At 49.8% G+C, this 19,617-nt stretch overlaps 11 protein-coding genes across 11 annotated transcripts; 1 reads left to right on the top strand and 10 right to left on the bottom strand.

Annotated features, from left to right (window-relative positions):
* Nucleotides 1–192: 192 nt before the first annotated feature.
* On the bottom strand, nucleotides 193–4,356 carry TbgDal_III4200 (hypothetical protein, conserved; the record flags this gene model as incomplete). Its single annotated transcript, XM_011774066.1, has 1 exon — nucleotides 193–4,356. One exon carries the CDS (start codon nucleotides 4,354–4,356, stop codon nucleotides 193–195), a length of 4,164 nt encoding a protein of 1,387 aa, XP_011772368.1.
* Nucleotides 4,357–4,676: 320 nt separating this feature from the next.
* Nucleotides 4,677–5,732, bottom strand: TbgDal_III4190 (hypothetical protein, conserved; the record flags this gene model as incomplete). The annotated part of the gene is made up of 1 exon (XM_011774065.1): nucleotides 4,677–5,732. One exon carries the CDS (start codon nucleotides 5,730–5,732, stop codon nucleotides 4,677–4,679), a length of 1,056 nt encoding a protein of 351 aa, XP_011772367.1.
* Nucleotides 5,733–6,133: 401 nt separating this feature from the next.
* Nucleotides 6,134–7,270, bottom strand: TbgDal_III4180 (hypothetical protein, conserved; the record flags this gene model as incomplete). Its single annotated transcript, XM_011774064.1, has 1 exon — nucleotides 6,134–7,270. The coding sequence occupies one exon, from the start codon at nucleotides 7,268–7,270 to the stop codon at nucleotides 6,134–6,136; it is 1,137 nt and encodes a 378-aa protein (XP_011772366.1).
* Nucleotides 7,271–7,883: 613 nt separating this feature from the next.
* TbgDal_III4170 (hypothetical protein, unlikely) lies at nucleotides 7,884–8,279 on the top strand (the record flags this gene model as incomplete). The annotated part of the gene is made up of 1 exon (XM_011774063.1): nucleotides 7,884–8,279. One exon carries the CDS (start codon nucleotides 7,884–7,886, stop codon nucleotides 8,277–8,279), a length of 396 nt encoding a protein of 131 aa, XP_011772365.1.
* A 47-nt stretch (nucleotides 8,280–8,326) lies between these two features.
* On the bottom strand, nucleotides 8,327–9,547 carry TbgDal_III4160 (hypothetical protein, conserved; the record flags this gene model as incomplete). The annotated part of the gene is made up of 1 exon (XM_011774062.1): nucleotides 8,327–9,547. The coding sequence occupies one exon, from the start codon at nucleotides 9,545–9,547 to the stop codon at nucleotides 8,327–8,329; it is 1,221 nt and encodes a 406-aa protein (XP_011772364.1).
* A 178-nt stretch (nucleotides 9,548–9,725) lies between these two features.
* On the bottom strand, nucleotides 9,726–10,304 carry TbgDal_III4150 (hypothetical protein; the record flags this gene model as incomplete). Its single annotated transcript, XM_011774061.1, has 1 exon — nucleotides 9,726–10,304. One exon carries the CDS (start codon nucleotides 10,302–10,304, stop codon nucleotides 9,726–9,728), a length of 579 nt encoding a protein of 192 aa, XP_011772363.1.
* Nucleotides 10,305–10,347: 43 nt separating this feature from the next.
* On the bottom strand, nucleotides 10,348–11,424 carry TbgDal_III4140 (hypothetical protein, conserved; the record flags this gene model as incomplete). Its single annotated transcript, XM_011774060.1, has 1 exon — nucleotides 10,348–11,424. The coding sequence occupies one exon, from the start codon at nucleotides 11,422–11,424 to the stop codon at nucleotides 10,348–10,350; it is 1,077 nt and encodes a 358-aa protein (XP_011772362.1).
* A 420-nt stretch (nucleotides 11,425–11,844) lies between these two features.
* TbgDal_III4130 (hypothetical protein, conserved) lies at nucleotides 11,845–14,919 on the bottom strand (the record flags this gene model as incomplete). Its single annotated transcript, XM_011774059.1, has 1 exon — nucleotides 11,845–14,919. The coding sequence occupies one exon, from the start codon at nucleotides 14,917–14,919 to the stop codon at nucleotides 11,845–11,847; it is 3,075 nt and encodes a 1,024-aa protein (XP_011772361.1).
* Nucleotides 14,920–15,413: 494 nt separating this feature from the next.
* TbgDal_III4120 (hypothetical protein, conserved) lies at nucleotides 15,414–16,274 on the bottom strand (the record flags this gene model as incomplete). The annotated part of the gene is made up of 1 exon (XM_011774058.1): nucleotides 15,414–16,274. The coding sequence occupies one exon, from the start codon at nucleotides 16,272–16,274 to the stop codon at nucleotides 15,414–15,416; it is 861 nt and encodes a 286-aa protein (XP_011772360.1).
* A 644-nt stretch (nucleotides 16,275–16,918) lies between these two features.
* TbgDal_III4110 (tryparedoxin) lies at nucleotides 16,919–17,353 on the bottom strand (the record flags this gene model as incomplete). The annotated part of the gene is made up of 1 exon (XM_011774057.1): nucleotides 16,919–17,353. One exon carries the CDS (start codon nucleotides 17,351–17,353, stop codon nucleotides 16,919–16,921), a length of 435 nt encoding a protein of 144 aa, XP_011772359.1.
* A 668-nt stretch (nucleotides 17,354–18,021) lies between these two features.
* On the bottom strand, nucleotides 18,022–18,462 carry TbgDal_III4100 (hypothetical protein, unlikely; the record flags this gene model as incomplete). Its single annotated transcript, XM_011774056.1, has 1 exon — nucleotides 18,022–18,462. The coding sequence occupies one exon, from the start codon at nucleotides 18,460–18,462 to the stop codon at nucleotides 18,022–18,024; it is 441 nt and encodes a 146-aa protein (XP_011772358.1).
* Between the last annotated feature and the right edge of the window lie 1,155 nt (nucleotides 18,463–19,617).

The following is a 19,617-nucleotide window of genomic DNA, read 5'->3' as shown; positions in this document are numbered from 1 at the left end:
ACAATTTGATGCGACTACTTCACAGTAGGAGGGGAACATCCTCGAAAAGGGAGTCCCAAAGTCATCTCTTCATCGACCCGCTACATTCGGCATCAATGCAAAATCATTCGGCACAGCACATACATATACACACTTCCACGACTTTCTCGATTAATATCAGGTGCAACTAACTGCGGAGCATGCTTTCAAGCATCAGGAGGAGTTAAATGTGTCCACATATTTCGTCCTTACGGGCATTCGGCGGTTAACCGGTCCCTGCGGGGCTTGCTGCTTCACGGAAAATCGCATCATAGGACCCGCCTTGATCATCTCTGCCACTTTCTTATCCTCTTCAGACTCGGGAAAGAGATAGCAACCCCTCGTGGGGTCAAACTTCGGAGGCTTCTCAGTGTCAATGATCATCTTCTTTGGTTCGTCCTTTTTCGCTTCGTTGTCTTTGGAGCCGCTGCGCCGGAACAAGAAACTGGCGAGGGCACCAAGAGAGCCTGAGCGGGGCGGCTGTTGTCTCTGCTGCTTCTTTGGCTCTTGTGTTCGCTCGTTGTTTCCGGGATCTTGAGTTGGGCCAGGCTCAGCGGGACGGCCGCGAGCGGTAGTGGGTGGCGCAGCAGGGAACGAAGTGGAAGAGGAACTGGCCGAGTTCGGGTTGGTAGGTTCACTCTCTACCGCACCGCCTTCAGGGACTGATTTCACCTGGCACGAAAGAGGTGGAGGAGGTGGCGCAGTAGACACTACTTTTGACTGGAATGAGGCAGGCGGTGGCGGTATGGACGAGCCTGCGGTCTGGGCGCCTCCCGGTGCGTTGGGCGTAAACGCTCCTGCTAGCATTGGCACCGGCGGCGACGTCTGCGGGGCAGTGGGCACCGTGGTTACACGGTACCCGTCTGGTCCTATCCGCGGCAGTACTCTTTGTGACGTCTGGGCACCAAACCTTGGTCCGATCCCTTTGTTTAGAAGTCCAGGAGCTGGTGGAGCCGTTTTCAGCTGAGGCGTACCAGGGGTGGGAATGGGGACAGGTGCGACGGCAGCATCGGTTGCAGTGGCTGGCGCAGGGACAGGGGGTCCGGAGGCGAGCAGGCGGTTCAAAGTGAATGGTGCCGAGTTCTTGGATGACGTCGGTGCCATCCGGAGTGTGTGTGCCATGAAAGGATCCGCCATATCATGCAGACCCACCTCCTGTAACCATAACATTTGCAAATAGCAGAACACAACTTTGCTGGCAGGCGAGCGAGCGGGAAGTCCGTGACGCATCACTAAACCCTCCCCTTCCGTTGCTGCAGGTTGTGCAGACACTTCAAGGTTACAGCGAATGTTGTCTACAACATCAGCTAGAAACAGCAATTTCGGCGTCAGAACCACACGCACACCGTCAGGACGGCAGTGCCCACCCAATGCGCCAAGTCGCACACGAAGAAGATTCATGACGTGCTGCTGTTGGGGTTGTGGTAGCTGCTGAGGGGCAACATTTCCCATCGGAGTAAGATGAGCGAGCAGAAAACAACAATAGGCCTCGTCAATCAACCCTTCTTTTACAAGGGCATCTCCCAGCTGTACCAAGCCCACCGCACTTTCCCTAGTGAAGTTAGACACAAACAGTGCCGCGTGCTGCACCCAGGACTGCCGAACGCAAACCTCACACCCTCCCGTCGGTGCGCTGGGCAACGTAGATGTTGGCGAACTCGCGAATCCAGGAAGCGGTAGCTCGTTAAACGTACAGTAGGCGTGAGCAAGAGGTGAAAGGGGGCTTAACTCTTTCTCAACAACGGTACGGATTACATCCATGTATTGCTCTTTGGTGGGGCACACCATCGAAATAATAATGGCATGCGTGTATAACTGAAACTCCATAGCCACCCCCACGGCAGCCTCACGCTCTCCAATAAGCAACAACCGTTGCACCTCCCGCAGACCCTGTTCCGGGTCCCTCTTCAACAAATTTGGGTCGGACAGCCGAATAGGGTTCATCACACTGGAGGGGGGCACCTGCTCAGCCACCTCCGAGAGCATTTTGGTAAGCTCCTTCTGTCCACCGTTACGCCAGTCAGGCAACGGGTCACGCAGCGCGTAGGACAAAACGCCCCTTAGAAGCGGAAGGATGTCGGGCACTTGCTGGACGGCTTCGCGGAGAGACGTCAGTGGAACTTTGTTTTCATTGATTTTTCTAAGGGTGAATGCAGCCGAAACGCGAAGGGTCGTTACATAGTCTTCACCCACTTTGGAAGGGTTCATACCTTTCGCCTTCCCAGAAAGTATGTCCGCAACACGACTGCATACAAACCTGGGCTTCACGGAGGGATTGGGAGCGTTAAACACTGCAATAACACACCCCGTAGGAGAAAATACGGCAAAACACGGGGCTCCACCACGTGGACGATGTTGTTGTCCCCAACCTTTCCCTTCACGGCGGCTGGACACAGGGAGAGCAGCCATATCTAAAGCCGGCAGCCGCGCTTCCGGAGATGTCCCCTCTTCAACGGGACACATGTTAGTACCAACTTCCCCTGCCTGAGTTGGGCCCTCAAATAGCAAAGCCTCGGACCCCACATTAGAAGGCGCTGTGGCAACCGCGTCCTGCAGCGAACCATCGTGCCACTCTTGCGAAGACGAACCGTCTACGGCATCCCCATAGGACGGCGCAGCTGGGGGGGCTTCGCTCGGGTCAAAGCCGTCGATAAACACACAAGCCTGTGTATCGTGTTCCGTCCGCTCCTGCCGTTGGCGGCCCGTGGGCGGGAAACCAAGGCCGTGCGTAGCGGAGGTTACATGAGGCGCAGCAACGTCATCACCGGCAGGCACAACAGCAGCGGGGCATACCTTATGGGGATGCCCAAACCCAGGAAAAGGAGGACGAGGAAGAGCCAAAGCCGTTTCTTCGGTTCCATTTGGACTCAACCCATCATTTGGGATACCTTGCGGCATTGGCAGCCCCAGAGCATCACCCCGATTCATGGCCACGTTGTCCGCCGAGAGGACGCTTCCCACACGCGGATCCGCCGGCAACGGCATGTGAGCATGAGGAGCTGAAGGTGGCCTGCTAACCAGAATATTGTTTTTCTCAGCATAATTTTCGCTGACAGCAACCTCAGCACCTGGAGTTAGGTAGGCAAGACTCTGTGATGCTGACGATGTCGTGGCGTTAGATAACCTCGTATCTCCCAACACACCTCGCACGGCTATGTCCATTTGGGGTACATGAAAATCACTGGTGAGTGCATTCGGAGCAGAAACAACAGAATCTGAACCATGGGGCAGATGCGTCCCAGTGGCCGTTGAAACAACGGTTGAGGCGCTTCCACTGTCAATAAAGTGAGGCTCTGTCGCCCCAGGGTTGTTCACGCCCAGCGGGGGTCCTTGGGGAAGGTGCGAAGCTGTCGCTTGATTCGTGCTGCTCGGGAGGGGGGAAACACACTGCTCAGATGAAACAAACCGTGTTGAAGTATCCTCAGCACTCGGTCGAGCTGTCAATGCAGAATCACTGAAGAATGCAGGTTTGACGCGGTCCCTTTCCCTCGCTGTGTGGAGCACAAACCCTGGAGAGTACCCTTGCGATGGCGAGGGGTCCAGTAGTTGTTCCTGGTGTTGCGGACGCGACACGTGCGCGTCTGGGTTTGTCGCGGTGCTGCCAGAGCGAGACTGGTCACCAAAAAGCCCACGTGCGGTCACCGCTGTGCTTGACCCTTGTCGCCGCAGTAAGGTGTTTGGCGACGGTTTCAAAAAGTCTGGGGGATCCCTTTTGAGGAAGTTACTAAAGATTGCTGAACGCTTCGCAACTCTACCATGTGGCTCCCCATCTGTTCCAGAGCGCATGGACGTGACGGTATCTAGAGAGCCCCCCCTGGTTTTTAAATCCAGAGCAGAGCTCTGAGAAACCGAGCGGTTCGCGGAGGATGGTGTCACGATATCTTGTCGTGTGGTTGTAATGGCTGAGCCGCTGCGTTGTGATGCCAACTGGGTGACTCTCGCCAAATCCAGCGAAAGATTCGTGCGCTGTTGAGGTTGGGACAGAGAAGGTTGCCGCTGTTGCTGGTAGTATGAGTGGTCTCCTTGTTGGGTTCCTGCCGAAGACTTGCGAAGCTGACAGTCAACAGCAGAGCCCATGGACGTGGCTGTTGTTGGCACCCCGCGCTGTTGCTGTTGCATCGGCATTGACGACGGCACCCCATGGAATTGTTCAAACCCAATCTTCGCCGTCCCAACATCCATGAGAGAGAATGGGTTATAATCCATTGATCTGCTGCCGCTTCTACCAGCGTCAGTTCCCCCAACAACCCCTGCGGTGCTTCCGCTCCGTAAAGCCAAGGGGCCGGCAGTGGAGGAAGAAGAGGGAACGCCAGATGTGTTCGGCCGGTTTGTATTCATTATCGTGGCAGCAACGGGTTTGTCTACAGGCTGCAAAAAAACAAAGGACGGTGGACCTATCACCTCTACCCACCAGAAGTTCAAACGCGTGTTTGACTGCGTCAAGCAATTAATATGGAGAGGCTAAACTTCCTAAACACTATTGTGATGCGGAGCAAAAAAAAAAATCTGACGATGTTAAGAGGGAAAAAGAAGAGGAACATCGCTTCACGGTGAAGAGGTTTCTCCTGTTGAACTATAACGACAATAACAATGCCATCATGCCTAAAATAACGGCAATGGCGTGCGTCGCAACAACTAAAAGAGGTGCAGTAGGTATCTCAATCGTCAAGCAAGGAAGCCAATGCACTCCCTTTCCGCAAGACTGAAACTAAGTTGCTTTTCTCATTTGCTGATGTAGATGGGGACGTCGTTAAAGGCGTCGTGGTAGCACTGGGCAGTGGAACGGACTTCCCTTCGCGATCATCGTCGTTGCTATCCTCCGAATCGTCGACGAAAACGTTTCCATATTTCCCTTCAGCACCTGCATACCTCGCTATGAGGGCTGCTGTCACTTCCTCCTCCTCACCTCCACCACCCTTCTTTTCCCCGCTCCGCTGTTGTTGATCATGTTGCTCCCGCCAAGACGAAGTGCCTTCACCACCCCAAAGTCGCAGCTGTGCTTCGAAGCGCTGGTACATCTCTTCTTCTTCCTCCTCAGCTGAGCGCTTTGCTTCCGACTGAAACTCACCTTCAATCCCGTCCCCCACCATCAAAGCTCCTTGCTGCTTCCTGGCTCGGATCACCTGCAGGAGCTCATCACGCGTCTGAGCCTCCTCCGTGCCAGCTCTGGCCTCCACGAGCTCCTCCACCAAACGCTCTCTTTCCTGTAGCTGAAGCATCACCTCATTCTCACGCTCCAGTGCATCTACTGTTCCCTCATCCGCTTTTTCAGCTGCCCGTTGGGCCTTCACCTCCTCATTTATTTGGTTTGTCCCGTAGAAGTCGCCCTCGCCGCGTCTGCAGTTGCGACTGCAATGATACCCACCTGTCAGTTTGGCGGTTTCGTAATCTGTCTTGAAATAAATGTGACCCTTACAGAACATGCAGCGGATTTCCAGCTCCCATATGCGGATCCCCATGTATGTTTCATCTGTCGCCCTACGGTTCACATAACCGTGTGCGCCCCGTGCAATCCGACAGTTACAGTGAAGACAAATAACGTTGAATGGCATTGCAAACGTTTGGCGTATGGCGTCTCTCTCGGACGGAGAAACCGCTTCGCCCTTCACCTTTTTCCGCTTGCGCTCTAATCTCTGTTGTTCCTCAAGCCTGCGGTAGTCCACGTCAGGCGCGAGGTAGTAGCCGGAACCATAAGTTGCATTGATTTTGGCCATAATCCTCAGAAACAGAAAGACACACACACACTATACGAAACAAAAGAGTTCCTTTCTTCCTTTTCTTCACCCTTCCTCCGAACCGCAGTCCTTTTGACACTCCCCTTGCCCTCTACCCTCCCGTTTACTATAAGTAAAGGGCTTGGAACAGTAATACAACAGAATCGAAGTAAAACAAGGAAGGAAAGAAAATAGCATTTTTTCTTTTGCTTGAAAAAATAAAAGACAGAAAAGACACACACAGTGGGGTATACAACAGAAAACTACTTTCCTCCTGTTGCATCCCTCCCACCGGACGCGAACTTTGCCTTAAATGACTGTGAGAGACGCAACCAGCAACAAGACAACACATCAAATGAGAAGAGGGGGAAATTATTTGCCATAATCTTAGTATATTCCTGTTAACGGGAAAGCCGTCGCACCGCCTTCTTTACACTCGCCTCTAGGGAGGCGCAATGGTCAGCGATATTACCAGCTTTGACGTCAACTGGTATCCAATCAACCAACGGGTGGATCACCTCATTGCCAAGCCAAGCGCTCCAACTGTGAGCCACGCCCTCTCGTATCAACACCACTCTCCGCCTCGGCATGTCAAGCCATCGACCCTCAAACTGCAGAAGCGATTTCACGGCGTCAATAAATGACCGCCGCACATCCTCTGCTCCCCCTCGCATCCTGGAAAACTTATTAAACAGCTTCTCAAGGGAAGAGGACATCGGGCGGCACAGAATGATATTCACCCCTCGCTGCAGACGGTATCGAATAATTGGAAGATTTTCATGGCGGTTGAGTGCATACATGGCCCCGTGCAAAAGATGGTCATTTTGATGGGTGCTCTCAAGCTGGCTGTTGCCCAAAAGCTCCTTAACCAGTGGGGCATGGATTCCAGACTCCACTTCCACCTGTTCCTCCACATTATCCGTCTCTCCACACTTTGTCCCGTCCAAACCTTCCTCAGACATGTCACAACCATTGGGCCCCACGAGCTTCACCTCTGCACTCCACGCACGCTGAAGGTAACTACGCAGTTCACGGCAATATTGTAGGGTTAATTGGCTGTCCCTCCCCTCAACTGCAAGAAGTTCTCCCACTTTATCAGGAAACGTGAAGAACTCGTTGACGGCAGCGAGGGGGTCAGTGTGCGACCCGTCAAGATCCTTGTATAATATAGTGGACACCCAGTGCTCAGCATCATCATTACCTTTCGCCTTCTGGCCTTTCGTAAGTGACAGAACTGGAATCTGCAGGCAGTGCATTGCATATGCAACCATGCCGTTTTGTCTCGTCTTATTGTCTGTAACGAAACATACGAAGCGCTGTATGGACTCAACACTACCTTCCCCGCTCTTCCGGAGATCGTTCTTTTCTATAATGTCCTCCGAAAGCTTTATAAAATCAGGCAATTTTCCCGCCTTTTCTTCGGAGAGGCGACGAACAACAGTGTCTTCGTCCAACTGCCGCACCCTCTCCAAGACATGTTGCTCCAAGCTCGCTTCAGACACGTCCAATATAACTGCCACATGTTTAATAATGCCCATCTCCTTTTACTACAATCAGCGGTTATGATCGTAAGTAAGTTTCTTTTCAGCACCTCTGCCACTTTCTATGATTCCTGCCCTTCACACGGGGGCCCTTGTTATTGTTTCCTTTCTATGACTTCCGCTTGCCTCCAAAGAATAGCGTTTAAATAACAGTCTCCTCCTTCTCACTTCAAATAAAAGGTCGTTTATTTTTCTTTTAGAATGAAAAAAAAAGGCGCTTGAGCACCACCCAAAGGGAAAAGAGATGGGGAACGCACGTACGAAAAAGTGAAAATATTATGAACCCGAGGGGCGCGCAGCACGGAACATAATAACCGGAACAAAATAAAAAGGAGGCGATACACACACACATGTGTGCGTACATGTATATAGATAAATATGCATGCATCTACAGAGAGGCAAACTCACACGCCAATAGAGGGGGGAAAGGCCCGCGTGGGTAAAAAGTTGTTCATTACACCTCCCGTTGAACTGTTCTGAGGTTTCATAATGAGTAAAGGTAGCCGACAGATAACGAAGTTTCAAAAGTCAAGTGTGTTAACCACAAGTGAATAACGGAAGAAGGGGAAAATGAAGATTGAAAACAAAGTCGGTAAAAGAGGAAAAGGAAATGCTCATTCTGTATTCTTACATAAAAGGGAATTCTACAGTTTTCGATAATGTTTCCCGGTATCCCCTATACCCCTCCACGCACTCGCGTATGATCATCAGCTACCCGCTGCATGCAAAGAAAAAAAAAACAAGAATGGACGAAGAAAAGGGGGGGAGCGGAGACACTCTACTATTAGTTCCCCATAAGCTGTTTGCTGGTTTGTTTTCGCTTCTCCTTTCATACATGCGGTGTAAAATAAAAAACACTTCTGTGCGCTGCCATTCAACCCCCGAACAAATCGGCACATCCCAGGTTCAAATTTTCACGCCAGCCCACAAACGCGACAATACCGATCTCTACCAACTCCTACATTCGGGGCAGCGAAGACTTGACAACTTCCCCCACGTCAATTGAAGATGCCTTCAACCACTGCCACGTCATTGTGGTGTCCCTCCCCCTTATTATCCATCAAGTTTCCAACTCCATTCCTTAAGGATGCTGTCGCACATGGTGGCGGAACGCGCATTCAAACGGCAAAGCATCTCGCCAGCGGCAAACACCTCCCAGCAGGCGAAAGCAACCAATCCACCAACGCATGACCACGCAAAGTGAAGCCCCGCCACAGCGGGCACCCACTCCGGCAAAACACTGGACACCAGAGTCTTTACAAATCCACCATTCTGCAGATCAACAGTTTGCAGCGGCAGAGAAATAACGCTCCAAATGAGCATTAGCAATGCCAACAGACTCAGCACCAGTCTCAACTTCAAGACTATCACCTCCGCGTGGTACATGTCATACGCTTCAATCAGGGAAAACCGCACAAGATCCCAATATTCATCGCGGCGTTCCACCTCGTGCCCTTGCACCTCCCCCTCTGCTGAAGCACCGGTAGCGGAGTCGTTAAATTCACCGAAATCATCATAACCAGAGCACCGCTCCCGCTCAATCACGAGGCTCGCAACCGATTTCGGAGGGGCACTGCGGGCAAGGAGTTGATCCATTGCGAATGCAGGTCTCGCAGCACGAAGGCAGCAAATGTGCTCGTTGGGGATGTGAGTGCCGAAAAATACCCACGTAAGTACCGCCATGAGAAGCATGGCAACGGGAACATGAGGCGCAAAGGCAGTCCAGAACCACAACACGAACGAGGAAACATGAGAGAGTAATAAAGAACTCAATACACTGCTAATCCTTGTGAAGAAACATTCCCACCTCTTTTCTGACGAATGTAGCTCCAGCAATTTATCACGATACACATTTCGCAAACGCTGTAGCTTCTCCAGTTTTACGTCACGCGTGGGATCGTTATCCTCCACTGGGGACTTCGGAGTTCGTCGTTCCTTACCTGCACTGGTTGGTGGCACTCGCTTCGGCTTCTCTGCCTGTGAAGGAGGAATCCCACCGGCAGTGCCATGCAGTTTTGCGACTTCATCCTTAAGAAAGTCCACATACGCGTCGGAGCACGCGAGTCCAAACTTTACGCAAGTCGCATGCACACCCAAATCGGACGGTGGCTCGGGTGGTGCAGCGAGGCCAGATGACGTAAACTCTGCTCTCAGGGCCTCCACTAATTTATCGTTCCGCCTCGGGTCGTCTCCTCGGGCCCCAAATGGAAACAAATACAACGCAAAAAGAGTTGCAGCCATCAAAAAAGATACCATTGTTCTGCTTTGGTACATTATATGTATATGGGTGTGTACGTAATTTTAGATGTAAGTTACGGCGGTCACAGCCTGCTTCCGCTCCTAATGTTAGCGTTCTGTTCCTTAACTAAGTTCCTCAGCGCTCCTTTTCCCCTTTTGTGCTTGTCAACAAACTCTCAAGCCCACACGCACACGCACGTGGGTTGCCAAATTTTCACCGGTTTCTTGTCGTGCCACTCAGATTAACATGTTTATTTTTATTTTTTCCACAACACAAGAGGGAAAACAAACGAGAGGGGGGCCAAAAACGGTAAGGATGAAGAAAGGGGTAACACGATAATAGTGATATAGCACAAGAGCAAAAAATGGCGGGGGAACAATGCACGGCAAACCGTGCGACACCCCAATTTTCCTTCTGCCACCCAGATACACACACACATATTGAATCTCCAACAGTTGATATGTAACAAACGGTGTCATAAAAAACGCCTTCTTCCCTCATCAGGAGGAAATCACACACCTCGACAAAAGGGGAGGAAAGAAGTAAAGTGAATCGCTCATCCCATTTGCATGGTGGGCAGCAAGAGGTAAAAAAAAAAAAAGAAAAAGTGAAAAAAAGAGGGGAAAAATAATCGCACTCAAGAAATATTAGCAATACGCGTATATATAAATGCAGGCAGACACGGGGACTTTTGAACAGTTCACATACACACATGCAGAAATATGCAACCAGTGTTAGGCGTCTGCTTGCATTTGTAGATGCACGTATTGCTAATATTTTCCACTCGTCCATCCATACACATTAGTCCGAAGATGTCTCCCATGTTCAAGGGCCATCATTGCGCCACATGCACAACCGCCCTTATAATCTTGTCACAGAGTATAAAAAAAGGAGTGAACATGGGAATACTGAATGGCGCGCGTGGGGGAAGTTTTGCTTCAACAGAAAGTACAACATGGGCCCCAAATAGCACTGACACAGCGGCTTCTTTGGCAAACCACGATGTTACTATGCCCGTCAAATCCAATACACCGGTAACGAGGCAGCGCGACGCTCCAAACCCGAGAAAGTACGCCCAATTTGCCTCAAAAAACTCAATAGCAGATGAAAGCCCCACGTAGTTGCGTCGCTGTGTAACCCTATCGGTCACGTACTGTGAAGAAACGCGGTAGTCAAACACATAGAAAGCGTGCAACCAACTTCTCATCGCCACGTCTACACATGCGCCCAGGGGCACGGGGAGAATGGCCCCTACCACCGTCATTACAACAGTGCACAAGCTGGTAGCAACAACCTTAAACAAAGTTTCAGTGAGGGATACGACGACATCACTAAATGAGAGGGAGGATGCGGTTGGCTTGGGACCGGCACCGGCCGCAGCTCCCCTAACGGGCACCACCGGCCTGCCGGGGCTTCTGGCGGCCGCCATCAGAAGGGCACGCCTTCGCTTCTCACTATTCGCAGCTGCGTACAGCGCGTTGTACCAACGTATACCAAAGAGAAGTGTAATTCCGTACATAGGGAAAACCCACACAAAATAAAATACACACGTCCACAATATAGTCACGACCCCTGTTGCTCCTCCCACAACACGATTGACGTTACTCAACGACGCCGAATTTGTGATCGCATCCGGGTCACCAGCCAATGTCAAGCGCCCCCGCATCAAAGTCACGGCAAGGCTCCACAAGGGAGAAAATACGATAGAAGAAATCCAAATGCCGAAAAAGAAAAGAAAGTTGACAAGTGTGCAAGACCGAAGATTACGACTCACCTCGGCACTCGACCCCACGTAGCTCAGAAACTTCACGACATCAAGACTTTGACGTGCACCAGAGAAGGCAGCCCGCAAGATGATCAGCCCACCTCTGACAGGTGGCCACTGCGATGAAACAGGGACACCAGAAGACATACACAGAGTGCCACTAAACTAAATGATAACAAAAATAACTTGGAAGCTCTAAATGCGCGCAGACTTCAACGTTTTTTGTTACGGCTGCCTGTAGCGTCTTTTACCCACAGGGCCGTTTGGGTGCTGAGCTCACACCTGTCTTTGCTTGCGCTCCCCGCCTCCCCTTCACCGCACTTACCTGTGAGTTGGAAGGCAACCGTCAAATGCACTCCGCGATATGTGAGCAAAAGCCACAGTTGGGAAAAGGAGGAAACACAAAAAGAAAGAAAGGGAGGCAAAGAAACTTTAGGAGTTTTGTTCTCATACATGTAAAGTGTTCGGAAGAAGAGAGAAGTAATCATAGCGCGGATGCCCTCCGCAGCAAAACATAAGAATTAGCGGGGTGAGAATTGCTCACAGATAACGGATACATGTCGAATATTAACAAGTTCGCTTCATGTTACACCGCACAATGAACGATTTCACCAGTGCGGATGAGCATAGCGGCGACCTGCGGGGAACCTCGACGGGAGCTCCGACCTCCACTGCGCCGGGCGATGGAGTCCCTGAAGCCGGGATCAAGGTGTTAGCAGAAGCAGTGACAGATGGGGACCGCGCCGAAGGACCACCCGTATTCAAGGGTGGCTCAGAGTCATCGATGCGTCGAAGTACATCCACACGCCGCTCAGGCCACTGCAAGTAGACTAGAAAAGGCTCGCCTTCAAATGGTGGTACGAAATGCTCATTGGCTTCCAAAACTTCTGAGATTACATATTCTTGAAGCAGTGACTTATCTTCCTGCGACAAACCCCCCTCTGTGCAAAGTTCGCTTCGACGCCCACTTCGGGTGATTCCCTCCCCTGCCCCTTCTCCACTATTGCCTTCATGTCCCCGCACAAGACTGATGGCATCCACAAAATAAACGGCCGATGAGCGGTTGTCATCCACACTCGTCGTGACACGCTCCAGAGGAGGTGAGGCCACCTCCCCGCTCGACCTCCCACTATTGCTAATCGTCAAATCGGCCCTTATAAAACACGAGAGTGGGGAAACAGTAGCAAGAGTAGCTGGCCCTGTTAAATCCCCTGCACACACCGTTGATGCCTCCATTACTGTCATTTGCGACGGTTTTCCTAGTGTTAACGAACCTAGCGTATGCCTCGGCACCCCTTCAGAGAACCGTCCCGTTTCCTGAGCCCAAGACGTGCACGCTTCACGCAAAGAAGCCACACACTCCTGGTGGAGATCGGGGCAAATACTTCCGATGCAGCAAAGCACAAAAAGAGATCCTCCTTGCCCAAGGACAGACCTCATCATAGAATGCAAATAGCCTTGGTGCAACAACTCGTTAGTGATGATGCCATGGGCAAGCAGCCTGGCGGAGCCATCGATGCCACACTCCCCCGTGCTCGCCTCTCTCTGTGGAACCACGTTGTCGTTAAGATCATCTCCGGAAAGCAACTCTCTCAAACCACTTCCATTCAGAACAGATCTCTCCCCGTGCGAGCGTACAACCTTCAAAGCTATTGGATATCGCGACCACACCTTGGACAACCCACCGTCATCATGCTGCAAGCCGACTCGATGCGACGTGTCCAGCACCACGAGGCGTGGAAACACGCGGACATCGAAAAACTCCAAGCAGGCCCTGATCACACCCTGTGCTTGAGGTGCCAGGACGGACGAGACGAATAGCCACGAACTCGGCATGGAAGTGAGCGAAGACTTCAACTGGGACACGTCCATATCGCAACTGACAAACACTACTTGGAAGTGATGAGATCCCTCGGGTTGTTTCTCCTCTGCTAACTCACTACGAACCACCCTAGGTGAAACCAGCGGGCCTTCGACTGTCGGTGTAGGGCTCTGAAAGGATGGCGGGTGCTCTTTGGGTGAACCCATTGGCGTTTCCACAGCCGAACATCGGGATGGTATGTATGGCGCATCGCTATCCGCTGTGCTGACACTAGCACAGACGTCATTCGTCATTCCCCTTCTCCACGATTCGATGCCCAGAGGCTCATAGAGACTCCCAGTGTCGGCGACAAACGCACTCAACGCCCTTTTTCCCCCTTCCCAAGCGGCAGCCCCCTCACCGTCAGAACTGTTTCGGCCAGCGTCATCGTCAAGTACACAGCAGTCATCACCACCTTCGCAGGCGGCTGACCATAAACGCTTTAGCTTGGGTAAGAAACGTTTGGTCGCTGGGTGCCAGACGGCACCAAAGTACAGTGCAAGGTGCGTGGCTCCATCCATGCACGAGTCAAGACAACGTTGCTCGGGCACATTACACGAGTCTTCCGGCGGGTAAGTTGCACCCACTTCACAACTCTCCCCGACGCGTCGTGCGTGCCGCAACAACCACCTGACAAGAGACAAAAGTGGTGCCCCCTCTACCTCGTCATCAACCGCATTCGATCCCCTGTCCTCATCACGCCCCGCATCTGGTGTCATCCAGGGGAATCCAGAGCGAAAACCTGCATAAGGACCTATCCCCACCACTTCTTGCATGTGTTGCTCTGCCCTCGAATCTACTACCGCTAATATGTTTGGGTCGTCGCTCGTGCTAAGGGTAGAGATTTCACGCTCTATATGGTCATACGCCCGTGCCGTTAAAAGCTCCCCCGCCGGATCAAAAAGTAAAATCGCCGGCCAAGAAGAAACATTGTATTTCTGAATGACACACCTATATGCCGCTGAGTTTTCAAGATAAAACCAACCACCAAATTTTTGGTCCGCAGTGGAAAGATCTGTAAGCGCATCATTGACCTTGAAGTCTTCAGTAAATGCGGCTCCATCGACTCCCTTCGGCGAAACAGCCCTTGAGAAGGATATAGCGCCAGCATCCCCAAAAGACGCCGACGCCCTGTTTCTAGTTTCCATGTTGTTCAAAGATTCCCACCTCGGCTCCACACTTATCCCCTGCCGCACCTCCAACACAACAAAACGGGACATACGCTCAGCATCCCTGCTTTCTGTTTGACAGCCAAAATATATGCAGAAACGCGAGAGCAAGGACGCCACAGGGCATAGCGGCGCGGAAGGTGAAGTACCAGTCTTCTCCTGAGTCAGAATGGGAAGAGACGCACTAGATCCCCTCCCAGTTGATGAACTGGCACTCGGCACAGGCGTTCCAACGCGAGGAGAAGCCGTCAGCAAAGGCGAGCATAAGCTTTCTGTTGTCCGCATCACACAATCAGGCCCATGGTTGGTAAACGAAGACCCAGACGGTGAAGTCAAATAAACCAGAACGTATCTGCCGCTCAAACGAGAAGCTGGAAAGTACTCAACGTCCAAACCCCTCTCCGTGTGCTGGTCGTTGTGGCCAAAGCCTGCTGGTCCTGCATCTGCCACGGACTCAATACCACAAAAATCTTCTTCAAAACGACCCCGGCAGGTTAACGCTGAACAGTCCACATTAATACTATTTGATGCACCCCGACCGCAGCCGTATCGCTTCACGGCCCTCCTAGCCACAACATACGGGGCAAGAACATGTTGCAACTTGCAATCCATACAGAGACACACTTGGATCTCCACAAAAATTCATATATATATATATATATATATATATATATATATATTACAATTAGATTCAACAACAAAAAAGGAAGAGGAAATTAAAATAAAAAAAAACACAACAACAACATGCAAAAGAACTAACATAAAATCAACGGCAACACTTCAAAAATCGCAAAACACATCCTTGCAATTTTGCATACATCACCAAAAAAAGGGCGGTAATGTCACGGCTGGAAACTCTCACCATACTGTGTCACTTCCTACACGTGTAAAAATAAAAAACTCTACCCACGCTTTCCATATCGTACATACATCGTGTTGCCTTCACTACTTCCGGACAACTCGGAAACAATAAAGAAAACGGCAGTTTACATTGCGCGCTGAGCAGGGCGTGAGACTAACAGAAGGCATGAAGATATGGAAACTGTCAGCCCGTCCCATCCATTCTGCGGACAACCGTTCCCATTTCACATGCGGACAAGCATCACTTAGTACCTAGAGAACCGTGTCACCAAATACGCGAACTTATCAAAAGAGAGCTGCCCATCGACCGAGAGGGAACGTGATTCATCCTCGAACGCTTCCTGTACCTTGCTGCTTGTTCCAAACCCGCGATCAAGCTCACGGACACTCGTCAAGAAAGCATCCACACCCACAGTACCGTTCCGCGCTACGTCCAGCAAGTTAAACCATTCCCACACGTCACTTTCTTCCAATGGAATGCCAGTGACATTCAGCACCCTTGGCCTTGTGTATTGAGCGTCCGTCTCGATCTCTTCATCGCGTGCAAGCCGCAGCGCCTGATAACAGCGGCTGCGCACCAGCAGCGGTGGCTTGCCGTCATCCACCACTCCCACCCGCTCGGAAGCAGCAGCACACCCTTCTCCATCAGACTCGGGAACCGTCAAGTACACGCCGTCCTCTCCCAGAGCCCCCTCCACCAACTTCCGCAAGTCCGCATCCGGGAGGCGACGGGCAGCCTCTTTCGATCCTAACTCACGGAGGGCGGAAGATACAGACGGACACAATGCCACATAACTGGGATCCCGGCGCCGCACTTCCAGCGACGGACCAGACGGCTGCCGTGCAATCAGAGGACACGGTGCCCGCCATTTCTCCTCCTTTGGGAGTGTTACGCCCATCTCCTGCGCCAGTGACTCCTGCTCCAGCAATGTGAGTTCACGAAAGGCCGTCAGCAACCGAACCACACGCTCCTTGGAGTCTTCCTGAAGAAGGTCGAACAGGCGCTTCACAGGAGCAGCCACACCACTCTCCGTGGGGGGTCTCTCATTCGCTTCTGTGCATACATCGGGAGCCTTCGGCTCAACAACCGCCTCTGTTGCACTCATGGTTACAAAACTGCTCTCTGAATCCTGTTATTGCTTGTATCAATCAACTTCGTCACGTGAAGAAGGAAGGGAAAGAGATGGCGAATAAACAGTTACGCGTGTGCTTCAACTGACCGTAGTGAAATTCAATCCCACACGCAAAGGATATGTAATCACACAGCTATACCAAGAAACTGGTGGGAAAGCATTTGTAAAGGCAACATTTCGTCATATCTCAATATCTTACCGCTCCTGCTCATATCCCCACACCGATTCAAACCACGCCACAGAAGATTATGGCGCGTGCCGGTCAGAACATATGTAATGACAAAAGTGTGAGGAACAGGACCCCTGCACAACAGGAATCCAACCCCGAAACAAAGAGCAATAAACAAAACTCCGCAAGATGGATGACGAGATATCCGACAAAAACACACGCAGGACCGCATCACAAATGTTCCCCTGGCACAAAAGCATATTTTCCATTTTCGCTTACTGCTCAGTTCCGTAGCATTTTCACTTTCATTCCCTCCCTCCTGTTCGCTCTGTACTTTTCACTTACTTATTTTCTTGCTCCCGAATAACTAGTGCTTCCACACCAGATGCCCCACACCATACCGTACTTCATCAATACTTATCACTTCCTTCACAGACAGCATGGCATCTCAGTTGGGCCACGGAAAGTTGGCACCATCGGGATCCTCAATGACACGGGTACGGGCCTGAGTGCCAATGATGGCACCGGTATCAGCATTGATTGTGATAAGAGTCGGAATGGATTCCACGCCAAATGTCTTGCCCAATTCCGAAACTGTCGAGCGTTGGTCAAATGGGAGAGCGAGCCATGGCATCTTGCCGTAGTAATCATGGAAGTCGCTCTCGTTTTCATCCCAGGAAATCAGCACGACTTCGAAGTTTTTCGCCACATGATGCTTCTCGTAGAACTCGGCGAGGACCGGTGTAAAACCCCGGCATGGGGGGCACCAGGAGGCAGAAAAGTAAAGAAACACAGTTTTCCCAACGAGGGATCCCAGTGAAACTTCACCCGACTTGGACAGCAGGTTGGTTGCGCCAGGAAGATACTTAGCGAGGCCAGACATCGTCAATTACAATATGAGTTGAATGTCTTGTTTGTTCTTTTGGATTTGTTCTTTCGGTTTAGCAGTGCGCTTGTCTTGAACCTCGTGGTTCATATAGGTAAGATAACAAGGAGTAATGAAAGAGAGGGTAAAGGTGAACACACGGGTCACATGCGCAGTAACAGTAGCAGCTGTTGCAAACACACCACCTTGCTACCATAGCTATGAAGCAAGTGATTCCTCTCGTCACACTGATACACACACACCTCTCGTACACACGTATGTATATATATATATATATATATATATATATATACAATTATATACGCACCGATAATGGTTTCATTTACGAAAGCTTTGAGCCTTCGGTCACGTTGCATTCCACCAAATGCATATAACCTTCCCATGCGTATGCCCGGTTTATTTTTGCACATGTGACGGTATAATTTAAAGCTGCAATATCGACAGGTTGCACAACAGCAGCGGCACAACGGTAACTCTCGCAGTAGCATTTTGTGAAAACCTCACAAAAAAAAAATCTCCTTACGAAGTGCTTGAGTAGAGAGGGGAGGTGATGCGTAATTGCGATCATCACAAATGCGACGGTTTGTGAAGCACATGCACACACGCTTTTCCTTTGATATGTGTTTACCTAATCATTGTTTTTTTTTTTCACATTACTACAACTTCTAATACATAATTTGTCTTCGGTACTTCCACCCGTTGCCACCAGCAGCTGACATATATGTAGGAATATGCATAGATACATGAAAATATGAGAAAGAAAATATTTGGTTAGTGTATGATACTAAACAGGATGAAAACAGAAACAGACACTCATGAAATAACACAAGCAGTGATGCAGGAACCGAACGAAAAGTGACTTGGACGCACGGACAATACGGCTGGAAAAAGTAAAAATAAAATAGGTAAATAAATAAAAATAAAGAAATGAAGTAGAGGGTATAAAGAGAAAGAAAAAAAGAGAAAAAAACAAATAAAAAATACAAGAGGAAAGAAAGAAGGAAAATGGGGGAACCCCCGGAGAGCCACATGAAATGCAACCCTTTTCCTTTACTTGTTGCGTTACGTGCACACACATAAACGTGTACACGCATACATATATACATAAACGAATATATATTTATTTATTTATTTACGTATCACGCCCAACTAAACCTTCACAAATACATAATTACTTATAAGTCAAAATCGAAACAAAATGTTGAAACAAACATGTAAAAGTAGAAAAAAAACCGAACATCAGCTCAGTTCGTGCCTAAAAGAATTTAACAACGAATGAGTGCACTTCTCTTCTTCTTTTCCTTTCCTTCCCCGCTCATCCCTGCTCCTTTCCTCTTCCTTTCAACTCTTTGCCTTTTGTTTTTTTTCTTTTTGGTACGTATTGTTTTCTTTATTATTCTCTTGTTGTAATCATCCGTGTTCATAATCCTCGTTTATTTCCGTTAATCACTGAAAAAATGCTCATCTCCACCCTCTTTGAAATGCGGAGATGCGATACAAGAAAATATATATAAAGTAAAAAACAAAAAAGAATAAGAGGGGAGGAGAGGAGTAAGAGAGAGTAAGAGAGAGAAAGAGACTTTAAACAAAATAAGAAGAGGAGAGAAAAAAAATAGAGGAATAAACCGAACGACTCAAATCCGTCACAGTCCCTTCTTTTTTTCCGCACCATTTCTTTTTTTTTTTTGCCGTTGCAGATCTCATAGAGAAGGTGTTACGCCGCGTATTCCTTTTTTCCCCCTCCCCACCATGAAATCCCCTCATGTTCACCTCTCTTCCTTTTTTCGTTGGCTTTATTTTGTTTTCCTTCTTTTCATTGTCTGCTTCGTTTCCTCCCTACTTTCTTTTTCAATTGTTTTTCCCCCATTTTTCCCCGTTGCTTTCGTTGGGTCAATTTGAGCCCGCGCCGAACACACGTAGACACATGTATTATATACATATATGCGCTGAAGAAAAGAAGAAATTAGAAAGATATATTAAAAATACATATACATAAACATATATATATATATATATATGTTTGTGCGTATGTCAAACGTCAAGCACATTTAAAAATGCGTTTGAGAATGCACGTCATTAGCTTCCGCTAATGAAGTCAACATGTTTTCAACTCGCCCAAATGCCCTTCACTCTTCGCGTTATTGTTCCTGCGCGTTTGTTTGTTTGTCTGTTTGCCACTAATTGCCACCATTTGCTTTCTCCAATACGGAATTCGTACACACAACGACACAAAGAGCCGAGTGCAGAGTTTGGACTCTCCA

This window comes from Trypanosoma brucei, chromosome 3, assembly GCF_000210295.1.
Source record: "Trypanosoma brucei gambiense DAL972 chromosome 3, complete sequence".
NCBI classification, from domain to species: domain Eukaryota; phylum Euglenozoa; class Kinetoplastea; order Trypanosomatida; family Trypanosomatidae; genus Trypanosoma; species Trypanosoma brucei.
Note: the sequence above shows the minus strand (reverse complement) of the source record. Positions and strands in the feature narration are given on the sequence as shown.